Source organism: Benincasa hispida, chromosome 1 (genome assembly GCF_027475165.1).
Source record: "Benincasa hispida cultivar pf3 chromosome 1, pf3_genome.v1.1, whole genome shotgun sequence".
Taxonomy (NCBI): Eukaryota; Viridiplantae; Streptophyta; class Magnoliopsida; order Cucurbitales; family Cucurbitaceae; genus Benincasa; species Benincasa hispida.
In genome coordinates, this window is record NC_143478.1 from 87,759,199 (window position 1) to 87,773,189 (window position 13,991).

A 13,991-nucleotide genomic window follows, 5' to 3' on the forward strand; every position below is an offset into this window, starting at 1 on the left:
GCAAACTGAACAATTGAGACATGGACTTTATCTTTACCCACCAAGAAACCTTCATAACTTCCTTTTTTCATGCAAACGATTGATTAGGTTATACTTAAGGTTTATTGATTTAGTGAGTTGAGAATCTTTTTTTAAAGTATACGGTAATAAGATGACTTCCAAAACTCTCTCCCCTCTCTCCTCCCCTTCCCCTTCCTCCTGCGCCCATCTTTCCGTCCACCCCACCGGAGCTCATCATGCCCTCCCACATTTCCAGTGACTCGCCCCCGCCCTTCTCACCCTCTCCCTCCTGCTCACCCTCCGGCACCTCCCCTCCTCTCGTTTTTTACACCCTGCTTTTGCTCTGTATCCAGCCATGGAATTTAAGTCCTGCTGCATTCTTGACCATTCCTTCCATATGGGGCAAGAAGGATCCGATTTCTTCATAAAAGACTTGAAGAAAGGACAGTCCATTCTCCTCTCCATAACCTCAACTAAATGGCTCCATGAGAGTTTTTGCAGACTTCTATCCGGTTCCACCTTTGAATTTTTCTTATTAAAGGAAAGAGTTGATCAAAGCTTCATACGGCTGGCTAAATTTTGTGCAAAGGAGAAGTGGTTTGTAGATGCGCTGTTTGGCCAAACTCTGGAGGAAGAAAGAACATCCACATCCCATTCGGCAATGAAAAATCAGGTTGGCAAGACTTTAAGGACATGATCGAAGACTGCATCCGAAATTTCAGAGCATCCCCTGATATCCAGGTTAGTTCTCCTCCACCTTGTCCTTCCCCTCATCAGAGGCTGGTCAGTAGTCGTAGCCTTGCTCTCCCTCCTTGTGGTAAAACCTTTTCCGAAGCTTTACAAGCCTCTAAGCCCCTGAATCCCTTAGCTTCTACCATTTTACTCTCCCCTGTTCCACCCCCGAAAAAACAGAGTCACCATTCTTTTTGGACTCAAAAGAATTGTGACGTTTTGCTTGAAGATTTTAGTAATTTATGGATTATTTCAAGATTATTAGCATCAAATGGGTGGAAGGAAATCGCCAAAGAGTCATGTTGTCATCAATCCTCTGTTCGCAGACAAGGCTCTCATCAAGATCAGTCAAGGAGACTTAAGCGAAAAAGTGCCAGCCCAAGGCAGATGGAACAAGTTTGGCCCCTTTCATCTGTTGTTGGAAAAATGGAATCCCCTTAGTCATGGAAGGCCTTCAGTAATGCAAGGTTATGGGGGTTGAATATCAATCAAAAACCTCCCACTAGATTATTGGTGTAGAAGCACCTTTGAGGCAATCGGGGCTTACTTTGGTGGACTCGTTTCAATTGCATCAAAAACACTTAATCTCATCAATTGCTTAAAAGCTAAAATTCAGGTCAGAAAAAATCTGTGGGCTCATGCCAGCCACCATTGAAATTAAAGATGAAATTCATGGAAGCTTTTATTTAAATTTTGGTGATATTACTTGCTTTCATCAGCCTACAAGTCTACCTAATAATGTACCTTTTAAGAACTTCTCCAACCCAATAGACTTAGTTCAATTACAAGAAGTCTTGAAGGATGAAGATGCCACCTCCCAAATTGATATATCTAATTGGTCCTTCCTATTGTCTGTCAAGTCCAAGCCAAAGTTCTCAAGAAGTCCAAACGCGGTGGCAAAGAAGAAGGAGTTCCAAAAGCCACAGGCTTCAAAAATCAATAAGGGAGCATCAGGGGAAGGTGAAAAGTCACCCCCTTTGGGTATTTAGGGCGTTAACTCAAAACTTCAAAGGCCTATATTTTCAAAAGAGGAAGTCAACCAGCCACTAAGTCCTGACGGGGGAAATCTGTCAAGGAAGGAAGTTGAAAAGTCTTTATCCCCTGCCTTGCAGCCTCAGCCCTCCGAGAGAAAAAAAAAAATTCAATTGAAGGAAGTCGAAAAGTCTTTAGACTTAAGTATTTTGCCAGCAAAGGTGCCTCGTGCAAGTAATAAGGCTCCTCGAGTTTCAGCCTGCTCTTAACTCCCTCTTTGCCATTAAGAAGAAAGAGAATTGGAAAAAGGGAGTTCCAGTCGGCTTTTCTCACTCAGAAGTCAAAAAGCCACTTGCGCCAAAAAGAGAAAAGAAAACAAAGTTATTACTCCCTTGCAACGTGATGTTCCCCTCAGCCTCTTCCTCATTTGAGAATGCCTTAACAACGATCGAAGTCCAAGCATCCCTTAAGCCCTCTTCTCCCGTCCCCTGCCTTAACACATCTTCCTTGCCCCTCCCCATTCTGCCAAATCAACTGAATCCTCTGCCATTACTACCTCGAGCAACCACATTCCCCCCAACTACCTCCCCCCTGTTTTACCAGGACAGCCGAATCCTACGCCTATGCGACCCTCAAGCCTTCTCCTCCCCTCAACGTTAAACCACTACCTAAACCCTGCAAAACAACTACAAAACGGTTGTACAGAGCACGCCATTCCTCATGCCTTTTCAAGACTTTTCCTAAGCATTTTATCATAAGAAAGTTTCTGAATGAGCATTCTAGGAGCCTTTTTGTATCAATTCTAAATCAGTGACTGATCAGATTCAAGAAGTCAGAAGTCCCTTATCACCAGAGCACCTCATTTTATCAGGTCAGACAACCAACTCTCCCTCCCCCCACCTAACCCGGAGTGTTTATTTCTGAGAGGAACTCCAAGATTTTCCCCAGATGCCTCAGTGAATGAAAAGAAGGATGGCCCTCTAGACTCCCCTTTCATTGTGAGTAGTGAGGAAATTGATTGGAACAGCACATCAGAAGAACAAGAAGTGTCAAAATCGGAAGCACCCTTGCTTGTTGATTTAAATCCCCTGTTTCAGACAGAGGAGGACAAGACCTCTGAGGTAAAAGCTCTCAACCCTGCGCACTCCGCCCCCTCAGCAATCCCTTCTGACCTCCCAGCACACCTATTAAGCATAGTCACTGATTGCAACCCAGTTCTGGATTGATTTATGACTGCCAAGGCTGCCTCTATAACCTGAGTATGAAAAATGAAAATAGTGACTTGGAACACAAGAGGCATCAAAGATAGTAATAAAAGATTGGCCCTTAAACGATTCTTAAAGAAAATTAACCCCTCAGTAGTTTTAATTCAAGAATCCAAGAAAGAAAATTTTGATGCAAGCTTTATTATATCCATTTGGAGTTCCAAAGAGGTCGGTTGGGAGTTTGTTGAATCCTTTGGTGCTTCTGGTGGATTGTTGACAATGTGGGATACAAACATGAATTCAGTATTAGAAACCCTCAAAGGAGGATATTCCCTTTCAACAAAATGTACCACTATCTGTAAAAAGATTTGTTGGATCACTAATGTATATGGGCCAACCTACTACAAAGAAAGAAAATTTGTGTGGGAAGAACTACTTTCTCTTGTAGCTTATTGTGAAGAGGCATGGTGCATTGGTGGTGATTTTAATATCACAAGATGGGCATATGAGAGATTCCCCTTGGGCCGAAGTACTAGAGGCATGAGAAAATTTAATGATTTCATTGAACAAGCAAAACTCTTAGAAGTTCGGTTGAGTAATGGAAGTTTCACTTGGTCAAGGGAAGGCAGCTCAGTTTCAAGATCCCTTCTAGACTGATTTTTTATATCAAGAGAATGGGATGAGTTATTTGAAAATTCAAGAGCCAATAAACAAGCCCGAATATTCTCAAATCACTACCCAATTTTACTAGAGGCTGGTTCTTTCAGCTGGGGACCCTCCCCCTTCAAGTTTTGCAACAGCTGGTTGCTCAACAAAGAGTGCATCCAAATCATTGAGAAAGCATGGTTTAACAGCAAAGTATACGGCTGGGCTGGTTTTGTACTCAATCAGAAGCTAAAAGAAGTCAAAACAGCAATAAAAAAGTGGCATTATAGCTACAAGGAAGAACTAAAAAAGAAGGAGGAGAGGCTGTTAGCAGAAATTGAAAAATGGGATACTCTTGCTGAGATTTCCCCCCTTTCCAGCAATGATTATGCAGCATGGTCATCATTAAAATCAGATATTATGTCCTTATATAGGTTGGAAGAAATCAACCTAATTCAGGAAAGCAAGTTAAATTGGCTCAAGCAAGGAGATGAGAATACAAGCTTTTTCTATAGATTCTTAGCAGCAAAGAAGAGGAGAAACTTCATAAATGAGTTAGTTGATGAGCAAGGAGTGCCAACAAAGTCGAGTTCAGAAATTGAAAGCCTAATAATCAATTATTACAGCAATCTTTTCCTAAAATCCCTAGGGAGGAGGCACATTCCAATAAATCTAGATTGGTCATGCGTGAATATAAATCAGAATCAGTCCTTGCAAGCTAAATTTTCAGCCACAGAAATCTTCCCAACCATAAAAGCTCTCAGCAAAAGCAAAGCTCCGGGCCCGATGGTTTCACTTCAGAATTCTTGTTGAAATTTTGGACTCCTCTAAAGTCAAGCTTCCAAGACACTTTTGATAACTTCTACAAGAATGGTAAAGATCAATGCTTGCATAAAAGAGAACTTCATATGCTTAATTCAAAAGAAGAAAGTAGCAATCAAGGTCAATGATTTCAGACCCATTAGCTTAACCTCTTTAATCTACAAAGTCATTGCTAAGGTGCTAGCCGAGAGACTGAAAGGGATAATGCCTAGCATCATTGCTCCCTCCCAATGTGCCTTCATAGAAGGTAGACAAATATTGGATCCCATTCTTATTGCCAATGAAGTTGTTGAAGAGTACAAAGTAAAAAAGAAGAAGGGGTGGATTCTTAAACTTGATATGGAGAAAGCTTTCGACCGAGTAGATTGGAAATTTTTAGAAAAAGTGTTAAGATTCAAGAATTTCAATCAGAAATGGATAGAATGGATTATGGGTTGTGTCAAAGACCCATTATACTCAATTTTCATTAATAGAAGACCTAGGGGAAGAGTGGCTGCTTCAAGAGGCCTAAGGCAAGGTGATCCCCTCTCCCCATTCCTTTATCTCCTTGTTAGTGAAGTATTGAGTGCATTAATCTCCAGACTCATCCAATCCGGCATTGTTGAAGGTTTTATAGTAGGCAACAAGCAAGTTCAAGTTTCCATACTCCAATTTGCGGATGATACTTTACTGTTTTGCAAGGATGACAGCTCCATGCTTGTAAAACTTAAACATACAGTGGAATTCTTTGAATGATGTTCAAGACAGAAAGTAAATTGGGAAAAATCATGGCATCAATGTGGACGACAGTGAACTCTTTAGCACAGCAGCATCCTTGAATTGTATGGCCGACCACCTTCCTTTCTACTACCTAGGGTTGCCTCTAGGGGGTTACCCGAAAAGAGCCTCCTTTTAGCAGTCGGTCCTAGATAAAGTACAAGCTAAACTTGACAAGTGGAAGAGATTTAACCTCTCTAGGGGAGGAAGAGCCACTCTATGCACTTCAGTCCTCTCAAACCTTCCAACTCATTATTTGGCCATCTTCCTCATGCCGAAGGAGTAATATCTAGAATGGAAAGGATAATAAGAAAGTTCTTTTGGGAAGGCAACACCGGCAGCAAGCAAAATCACTTGGTTAAATGGGATTTGGTTCAAAAACCTATAGCAGATGGTGGCCTCGACCTCGATGGTTTCAGATCTATGAACATTGCAGTCCTTGCTAAATGGGGGTGGAGATATTTCAATGAGGAAAATTCTCTTTGGGGCAAAGTTATAAGTATTCATGGTAAAGATTCCTTTGATTAGCATACAGCAGGGAAACGAGGTAGAAGTTTGAAAAGTCCATGGATTAGCATCTCAAAGACTTAGCTTAAGGTAGAATCCTTGGCCACTTTCAAACTCGGTAATGGCAGTCGAATTGCTTTCTGGTTAGATACATGGGAAGGATCTTCCCCCTTCAGTACCCTTTATCCAAGCCTATTCAGAATCACCATGCTTCCCAATGGTTCAGTTGTTGATCATTGGGACAGCAGCTTAGCTTCTTGGTCCATCTCCTTCCAAAGACTGCTCAAAGATGAAGAAGTGCTAGCCTTTCAAGAATTGATGGGAAAATTGCAAGTAGAAGTCCTTCTCACTCTTTTGATAAAAGAGTTTGGTCTATTTCAGCCACTGATTTTTACACAGTTAACTCACTTAAAGTGCACATCTCCCCTTTCTCCCCTTTGGATAAGTCCCTTTACTCGGCCATTTGGAAGCCAAAAAGCCCTAGAAGAGTCAATATACTCATATGGATTATGCTTTTCGGTTAGCTGAATGTAGGTGAAGTTCTTCAAAGAAAGCAGCCAACAACCTCCCTTTCACCCTTAATCTACCCGTTCTATCTCCAACACAGTGAGGACTCCCTTCACCTCTTTTTCACCTACCCTTATTCAGCTTGGTGCTGGAAAAATCTGTTGTGCTACTTCAACTTTTCATGGATTATGTGTAACGACTTCAAAGGCAATGTGTTACAACTTCTAGTTGGCCCTAATCTCCACAACCTCACCTGTCTACTCCGGTGTAATGCAATAAAAGCCCTCTTGGTGGAACTTTGGTTTGAAAGAAATCAAAGGATTTTTCACAACAAAGCTCTTGGATGCCAAGACCGCCTTGAAGCCGCCCGCCGTCAAGCCTGGTGCATACTCTCCGAATCTTTCCAAGCCTATAGTCTGTTGGATTTCAACTTCAACTGGGGGGCTATCATCTTCACTTCCCCCTTCGGACAGCATTAATTAGTGTCGGATATCAGTTTTTTTTCTTATTCTAGTTTCTCCTCCCCCCCGTATCTTTGAACTCTTTAATTATTTCCCTCAGTTTTAGGCCATGGTTTTTGGCTCTGTTTTAGGCCAATGTTTTGGCTTGTTTTGCGATTATTATTTCCTCGAGTTGTACTCTTGTTAATGTCTTTTCTCCCCTATGTGGTTACATTGGATGTGATGAGGGTGCTAAGGGGGTGTCAACCTAATTGAGACGCCCGGGTGCAACTCCTGATCCTAAAAGAAGTCCTAGTATTTCCGAATTTGCTCATTGTATAACCCTCTTGTACTTTGAGCCTTAGCTCTTCTCCATATATTAATATAATGAACCGTTTCCTTTTCAAAAAGGAAAAAAAAATCTTTTTTTTTAAAGTTTAGTTACTTTATATTATTAATTTATAATATACTTTAAATTATTTAATTTATAATAATATGCAAATTTAAATTTTTTATATATTTTTTTAATTTAAATTTGTTATATATATTTTTTAAATTTAAATTTGTTATATAGTTTTTTAAAACTTAAAAGTTAAATTTGTTATATGATATTAAATGATGTTTTAAACATTTACTTGTGTTTTATTCATTAAACTTTTACATTTGGATTCATTTACAATTTATTATTACTAATCTTTAAAGGTTAAGGCTTTGAAATATGCATATAAACTTATGTTCTACATGTATTATTTATTTATTTATTTATTGCGCCTCGCTTCGCTCAGGCAACACCTTTTTGTCGCCTCTCGCCTGGTGGCGATCAAAGGACTTGTCGCCTTCAGGTGTACCTTGTACTTTGAAAACACCAGAAACAAACAGAACAAAACTCATAAATTAAGTCCAACATGACTACAACATCAAATCCGGTAAAAAACAAAATTGACCGATAAATATATTAATAATATTTTTTTTTAGAGAAGAAACATTTCTTGAATAAATGAGATAAGAAGAGACCCAAAAACCTATAAGTGATTACAAAAGAAATTTTCAATAGGAAACTAAATAGAAAAATGTAAAAAGCTTAAATGGGTGCCTTGTTTTGCACCAATATAGCTTAGTAGACAGAACCAAATCCATGAAACTATCAAACCAAGAAAAGGAATCTCGAAAGAGATTTATTGTGTTTTCCCCATAAAGACCAAAGAATGGCACCAATAATGGCCAACCAAATGGTCTACCTTGTACCATGAAATGGATGGCCCACCAAAAGAGATGCCAGGATATCAAAAATATTGTCATAACAAGCTAATGACCAACCAAAAGCATCCAGAATAATATACCAGAAATGCAAAGCAAAAGAACAATGCATAACCAAATGAGTTGGGGACTCAGAACAACTTTGGCACATGACACCATGGACATATACAAATAAGGCATACGACATTGTAGCCCATCAACAATGTTGACAGCACCAATGCTAAGCTCCCACAAGAAAATTTTTATTTTCCTAGGATAATGATCCATCCAAATGGTAGAATATAAATCCTCTACAGGGGGATCCATTGCCCATCAAATCATCCATGAGTGATTACACAGAAAATGAGGAAGGGTCAATGGTCCATCACCATGATTCAGGTGAGAGACGAAATCTTATAGAGAACAAGTGAGTTAAAGAAGCCCACTCTATAGTTTCAAGCTCATTAAGATTTCGATGAAACGTAAGTCCCAAGCCTCCGTATCCGCAATCCACACATTAGCCACCTAAATGTCAGAAATACAAGCAAGGCAAAACAATCTAGGGAAAGTCGTCGAGAGAACACTAAAATGAAGCCAATGATCCTTCCAAAAAGAAATAGATGTATCCATACCAAGGCAAAAGAATTTAGATAATGACAATTACCAAGGCCAATGCCACCCGTTAACTTAAGACGTTGAGTAACCAATGTTGTTGAGGCAACCTCAGACACTCACCCAAGGCGAGAGGCGAGGCGAGGTGAGGTCTTAGCGCCTTGAAGGTATACAATGAAGGCACTCGCCTTTTTGCACCATTGCCACAAATGGAGGTGAGCGCCTATTAATCTTGGCGACTATTCTTGATTATGTTTTTTTGTTGTCTTTTATTTTTATTTAAAAGGAAAATAATAATAATAATAATTTTTTTAAAAAAAAAAAGGGCAAAGAACCCTTCTAACATGAGAAAGAAAAGAATTGGAAGAAAAATAATAATACAAAGATGAAGAATAAGAAGAGTCTAAAAGCTTTGAGAAAAAGAAGAATGAGAAGAACATGGAAGAAGAAGAATAAGTAAAATGACGTGGGTCCTAAAGAACCCTTCTAACATGAGAAAGAAAAGAATAGTATCATCAACGAACTGTAGATGGTTAATACTAAGCCCCGAGTTCCTAACAAAAAAACCCTCAATGATATTGGAGTCAAGTCCCTTTGATAGCATTCTACCAAGGCAATTGACCACCAATGTAAATAAAAAGGGGAGAGGGGATCCCCTTGACTAAGGCCACGAGTAGCTTTGATCTTGCCTCTAGGCTTTCCATTGATGAGAATGGAAAAGTTGGTTGATGATATGCAACCCATAAACCATTTCCTCCAAGTGTCTCCAAAACCTTTGACAATCATGATATTGTTCAAAAACTCCCAATCGACCATATCAAATGCCTTCTCAATTTCAAGTTTAATCACCACACCTTTTGTCTTGGTGCAGGAGTAGAGATCATTTTCATTTGCAATTAAGGAGGCATCAATGATTTGCCTATTCGCAACAAAAGCAAATTAATTAATGGAAATTGTGTGAGGGAGAACTTTCTTCAGCCTATCTGATAACACCTGAGCAATAACTTTGTATATGCATGTAGTGAGGTTGATCGGTCTATAATCCCCAACGGTCTTGGCATCAATCTCTTTAGAAATCAAACAAATATACATCTCATTGATGTTAGCATTAATAATGGCTTTCCAAAAAAAAATATCTTGGAACACCGTTTTAATATCGTCTTTAAGTATTTTTTTTTTTTAAGTATTCAGAAGTATATCTTGGGGCCCAGGGACTTATTATTTCCCAAGTCATATATGGCATGCCAAATTTCCAAATTAGTGAATGGGGTTTCCAAAGCATGTGCTTGATTAATAGCGATAGGATCCCAGTTATCTATGGAAGGAAGAGACCTATACCTGGTTGTTTGGTGTAGAGATATCTCAAAAAGCCAAGATATTTAGCTTTGATATCACTATCATCAACTAAGTTGTGACCCTGGCTAGATAATAGCTCTACAATTGTGTTTTTTCTCTTCCGCATTGATAAGAACCGGTGGAAGAATTTGTTGTTTTCGTCCCTTTCCTTGGTCCACTTCATTTTACATTTTTGCCTCCATCTTATTTCATCTGCAAAGGATAGATCAATAAGCTCTGTTTTTATCAAGATCCTCCTTTGTTGTTTAGTGTGATCAAGACCGAGTGCTTCTTTAGTGTCATCTAATTTGCAAGCTCATTCAAAAGATTAGTCTTTTTGGTTTGTGTGTAGCTAAATGTATCTTTATTTCAAGCATCTATTTTAGATTCTTCAGTTTTTGGATGAATCCACGACCAGCCCAACTAGAGATCGGATTTTGTTGTCAGGGTGTTCCATCTATATGTTCTCAAACTCATTTTTTAATGCCAAAGGTAGTGATCAGAAGTTTGTCGAGGGTGGTGCTTGACAATACCACTCTTAAACTTATCAATACATGGGCTAGAGATGAGAAAACAATCAACTAGGGTTATACCTTGAGAGGATTTTCTTGTTTCTCTTGAAAAAGGGAAATCAGTAAGTTGATTCCTAAGAACAGAGTTAGAAAAAGAAAAGGAAAATGAAAGAGAAGAGAGAAGGAAGAACACATTAGAAGTTTGGGAGGAAAAAAGAGATGCTTTAAAAAGGGTAAACAGAAGTATTTTTAAAGGAGTTAAATAAATATATTAGTTTTTAAGTATTATTTGTATTTACATCTTGGTCATTTTGTAATCGAGCATATTTCCATGCCGGATCTTTTCTTAAACTATCCTCAGCCATCTAATTATTAGAAACGTAAACTAATTAGTAACTAACTTGAGAAAATGATCAACAAAGTGAGGATTTGGGAGTTGGGACATACTAAAATTTTGATGAAGGCTGCTGTTTAGGAGAGCATTCTTCTAATTATGGATTTGGGAGCATTCTGCTTAGAAGATCTTTTTAATTTTTTTATGACAAAAGAGAGATTCCAATGTGGTAGCAAACTAATGGTGGCTGGCAGCAAAGAAGAAGAGATGAATGCTGCTGTTTTGGACTCTTCTTCTCTGTTTTTCGAAGAAAAAACAGAGGTGGACACGTCACAACTCACGCGTGCACTGCGACGATTCTTGCCTTGAATAAATATTCTGGTCGCTTTGGAGACTTTGAGTTGAAGAGGAAGAAGACAAGAAGAAGCATAATAGGTGAGGAATGAGAATCAAAATTTTGATATTCCTCTGTTTTTTTTTAAGAAGAATCAAAGAGGAGAGGTGAAGAAGAATGTTGTTTGAATCTTTGATATTCCATATTTTTTGGAGAAGAATTGAAGAGGAGAGGATAAGTGGTGAAGAAGAAGACAACGTTTGATATTCTGTTTTTTTTTTCTATGAAGAAGACGTATAAACTACCAAGTAAAGGGATGTCAATCATATAATGATGTCAAAGTTAGAATTAGGTCTAAACAATTATATAAATATATTTTTTATAATAACCAGTAACCTTAAAACACAAACAACTTTGCGTTTTAAGGGATATATTTTTTTTAATTAACCCCCAATAGGCGCGCCCAAGCATGCCTTAGCGCTTCTTCGTAGGCACTGTAAGGCGTGCACCTTCTTCCTTGCACTTCACTTCTTTGAGGCGAAGCGCCATCTTTGCGCCTTGCACCTCGCTTCTTTGAGGCGAGGCGCCATCTTTGTGCCTTGCACCTAGGCGCACGCCCAAGTGAGCCTCGCAAAATACTGAATATGCCTCCACCCTCTTTGACTCTTGAATTAAAATAGCATCCAAACAGCTAGCTTTAGGAGAGTGGTGAGAGACTTTCCCAAGAATCAAACTACATCCTTCAATCAGAGAGGATCTCATTGTGAGTTAAGGATCTCATCATGAAACAGTCATCATTTTGGACCAACGCCACCTTTGGATATAGGGAGAGAAGTATTCTTCGAATTAACCAAAATGTTGCATTTTTCCTTGGATACATCTTTCCAAGGAACTAAGATTTAGGGATTTTTAAAGGGTATATACATACCCTCAGTTCAGTTTTAGCTGGTTTTTTCACTCAAAAACACAACCAAACTGAAAATTTTCATTTTTTTCAAGATGCAAACCAAGATATCCAAATTCAATGGACAAGTATGGTCTGCTTCGATTTTCCAGTTAGGTTGTAATCTTCCACATTTCACTAATTCGAGATAAGTATGCTTTTAGTTTCAAAAAAAGATAAATCCCTCTCCCTCGTGTTATTTGAGGAGACTATGATCACACACGATCCCTTGTGAAGTAGCACTGTGCAGTGTTAACAAAAAAAAATAATAATAACTATGAGCGTAGTAATCATTGTAATTGATAAGATACAAAAAGATTGAAATACTAACATTCCACTATGCGTTTTCGAGCATCATTGAGTGTGTTCCACTCGGGAGATTCACGAATAGCTTTGAAAGCATTGTAAATAGGTTTGCTTTGCCCCAACCTAAGCTGAAATTTTACTTTCTCCGGCTGCAGCCACAATAAGTAATGTTAGTATTGTGGAACAAATGGGTAAAATAACTCAAGTCTCGTGACCAAATGTAGATTGAATGAGTAAAAGTGGGAGGTTCCAACAGGCCATAGAGGACATTTTGTAACAAATCACAATAATTTCTAAACGCTGATTTATTAGTTTCTTTTTTGGTCTTCTGAATGATGAATAATTTTCCAAGGTTTGCTCCAAATGTATCCTGATTTTACATGAGCAGTTAGGGAGAACTGAAGAATTTTTATTATCATTCTCGAAATGAACTCGAGATTGTGCTGATTTATTGTGTCTCCTCACTCAACCAATTTTACTGTACTGGCTTTCTACTATGAGTACATTATATAGGTTTCTCTCTTCGATCTCTGGCTAGTGTAAGAATAATCATACAAAGTATGATACCTCCAACAATATGAACTACGTAAATGTTCCTCCAAATATGATGAATATACCTGAACTTCTTCAATGGCGATCCGAAGATCAGCAGTATCCTTAACAGATTTGAGATGGTTGACGATACCCCAAACCACATTCAAACGGTCTACGATCTTCTCTAATGGCTCAACCAATTTTGACCAAGATGGCTCCACTGTTCGCTCCAATTCCTCCAAATCACTCTCCTGAAAGTCCCGCATGCATAGGAGCGAACCGAAGGCGTTGCCCAATTAAAGAGGGAAAGGGAAAGGGAAAGTCAATTTCAGAAGATCAATAAAAGTCCACAACTTGAGCAAATAAATCCTAGAAAAAAGAAACCAATAAAACACGACAGGACTGTTAAACAATAAAGAGGGGGGGAGGGGAACTAAGAACAGGGAAAGGGCATACGAGCTTCTTCAAAAGCGTAAGAATGCCCGAGCGAACGTGCTTGGCTTCAACAGCGTCGAAAGGCGGAAAATAAAAGTCTTGGAGAAGAGGATTCGATTGGGGAATTTCATCCATGCTGCCAGAAGCAGTCATCGACGGAGCAAAACGCGAAGAACAGGAAGAAGAATAGTGGATGGAGGAAGAGGTAACAGAATTGCGACGGTTGTGAAGGCAGAAGGAGAAGGAAGATGACCAGAGGGGACAAGGAAGTGATTTTGGTAAATGACCAGGAGAGGAGATAGAGAGCGAGTGTGTTCTTCTAACAAGTGGATGGATGGAGGCGGTGAGTGTGATTCGGAACGCCATTAACATGTTGGCTATAAGGAAGAGCTTGCAATACAATGCTCTTTTTCTCCATTTCTCCCTTTTTTTAGTCATTTTCGTTTCTCCCCCACTCTTTTTTGTTTGGTCTAAAATTTAGAGGTTGTGATTTTCTTACCGATGGCCCTAAGTTTTTAAAAATCAAGTCTTCTAAAGTCTTCTAGCTTTCTACTTACATTATCTTCGGGTAGAATTACCAAAATATCAAACGCATTGTTTTTCTTCTTCGACACTCGTTCTCACTCCTCTTTGTCTCTAATTTCCTTCCTCAAACAACTCTCTTTGTTGATGTATTCCTCGCCAAACGTTTCTTATTATTCGTCTTCTCCTCGTCGTAATGGTCGTATGATCAAGCTGGGGAAACTGGAGTGCAAGATCAAAGAGTTGTGCATCCTTGGTTGTTTTTGGTGAATTCATCTCGTTGCGATGCTAGCAATATGTTT

At 39.0% G+C, this 13,991-nt stretch overlaps 1 protein-coding gene across 1 annotated transcript in view; it reads right to left on the reverse strand.

The window, feature by feature from the left end:
* LOC120083940 (putative cytosolic oligopeptidase A) overlaps positions 1–13,680 on the reverse strand; it is a 65,938-nt gene extending 52,258 nt beyond the window's left edge. The window contains exons 1-3 of the mRNA XM_039039851.2: positions 13,189–13,680; positions 12,816–12,983; positions 12,224–12,347 (exon numbers count right to left, since the gene is read on the reverse strand). Coding sequence (XP_038895779.2) covers positions 12,224–12,347; positions 12,816–12,983; positions 13,189–13,605 — 709 coding nt within the window. The 5' untranslated portion in view covers positions 13,606–13,680. The remainder of the gene's footprint in view (positions 1–12,223; positions 12,348–12,815; positions 12,984–13,188) is intronic.
* Between the last annotated feature and the right edge of the window lie 311 nt (positions 13,681–13,991).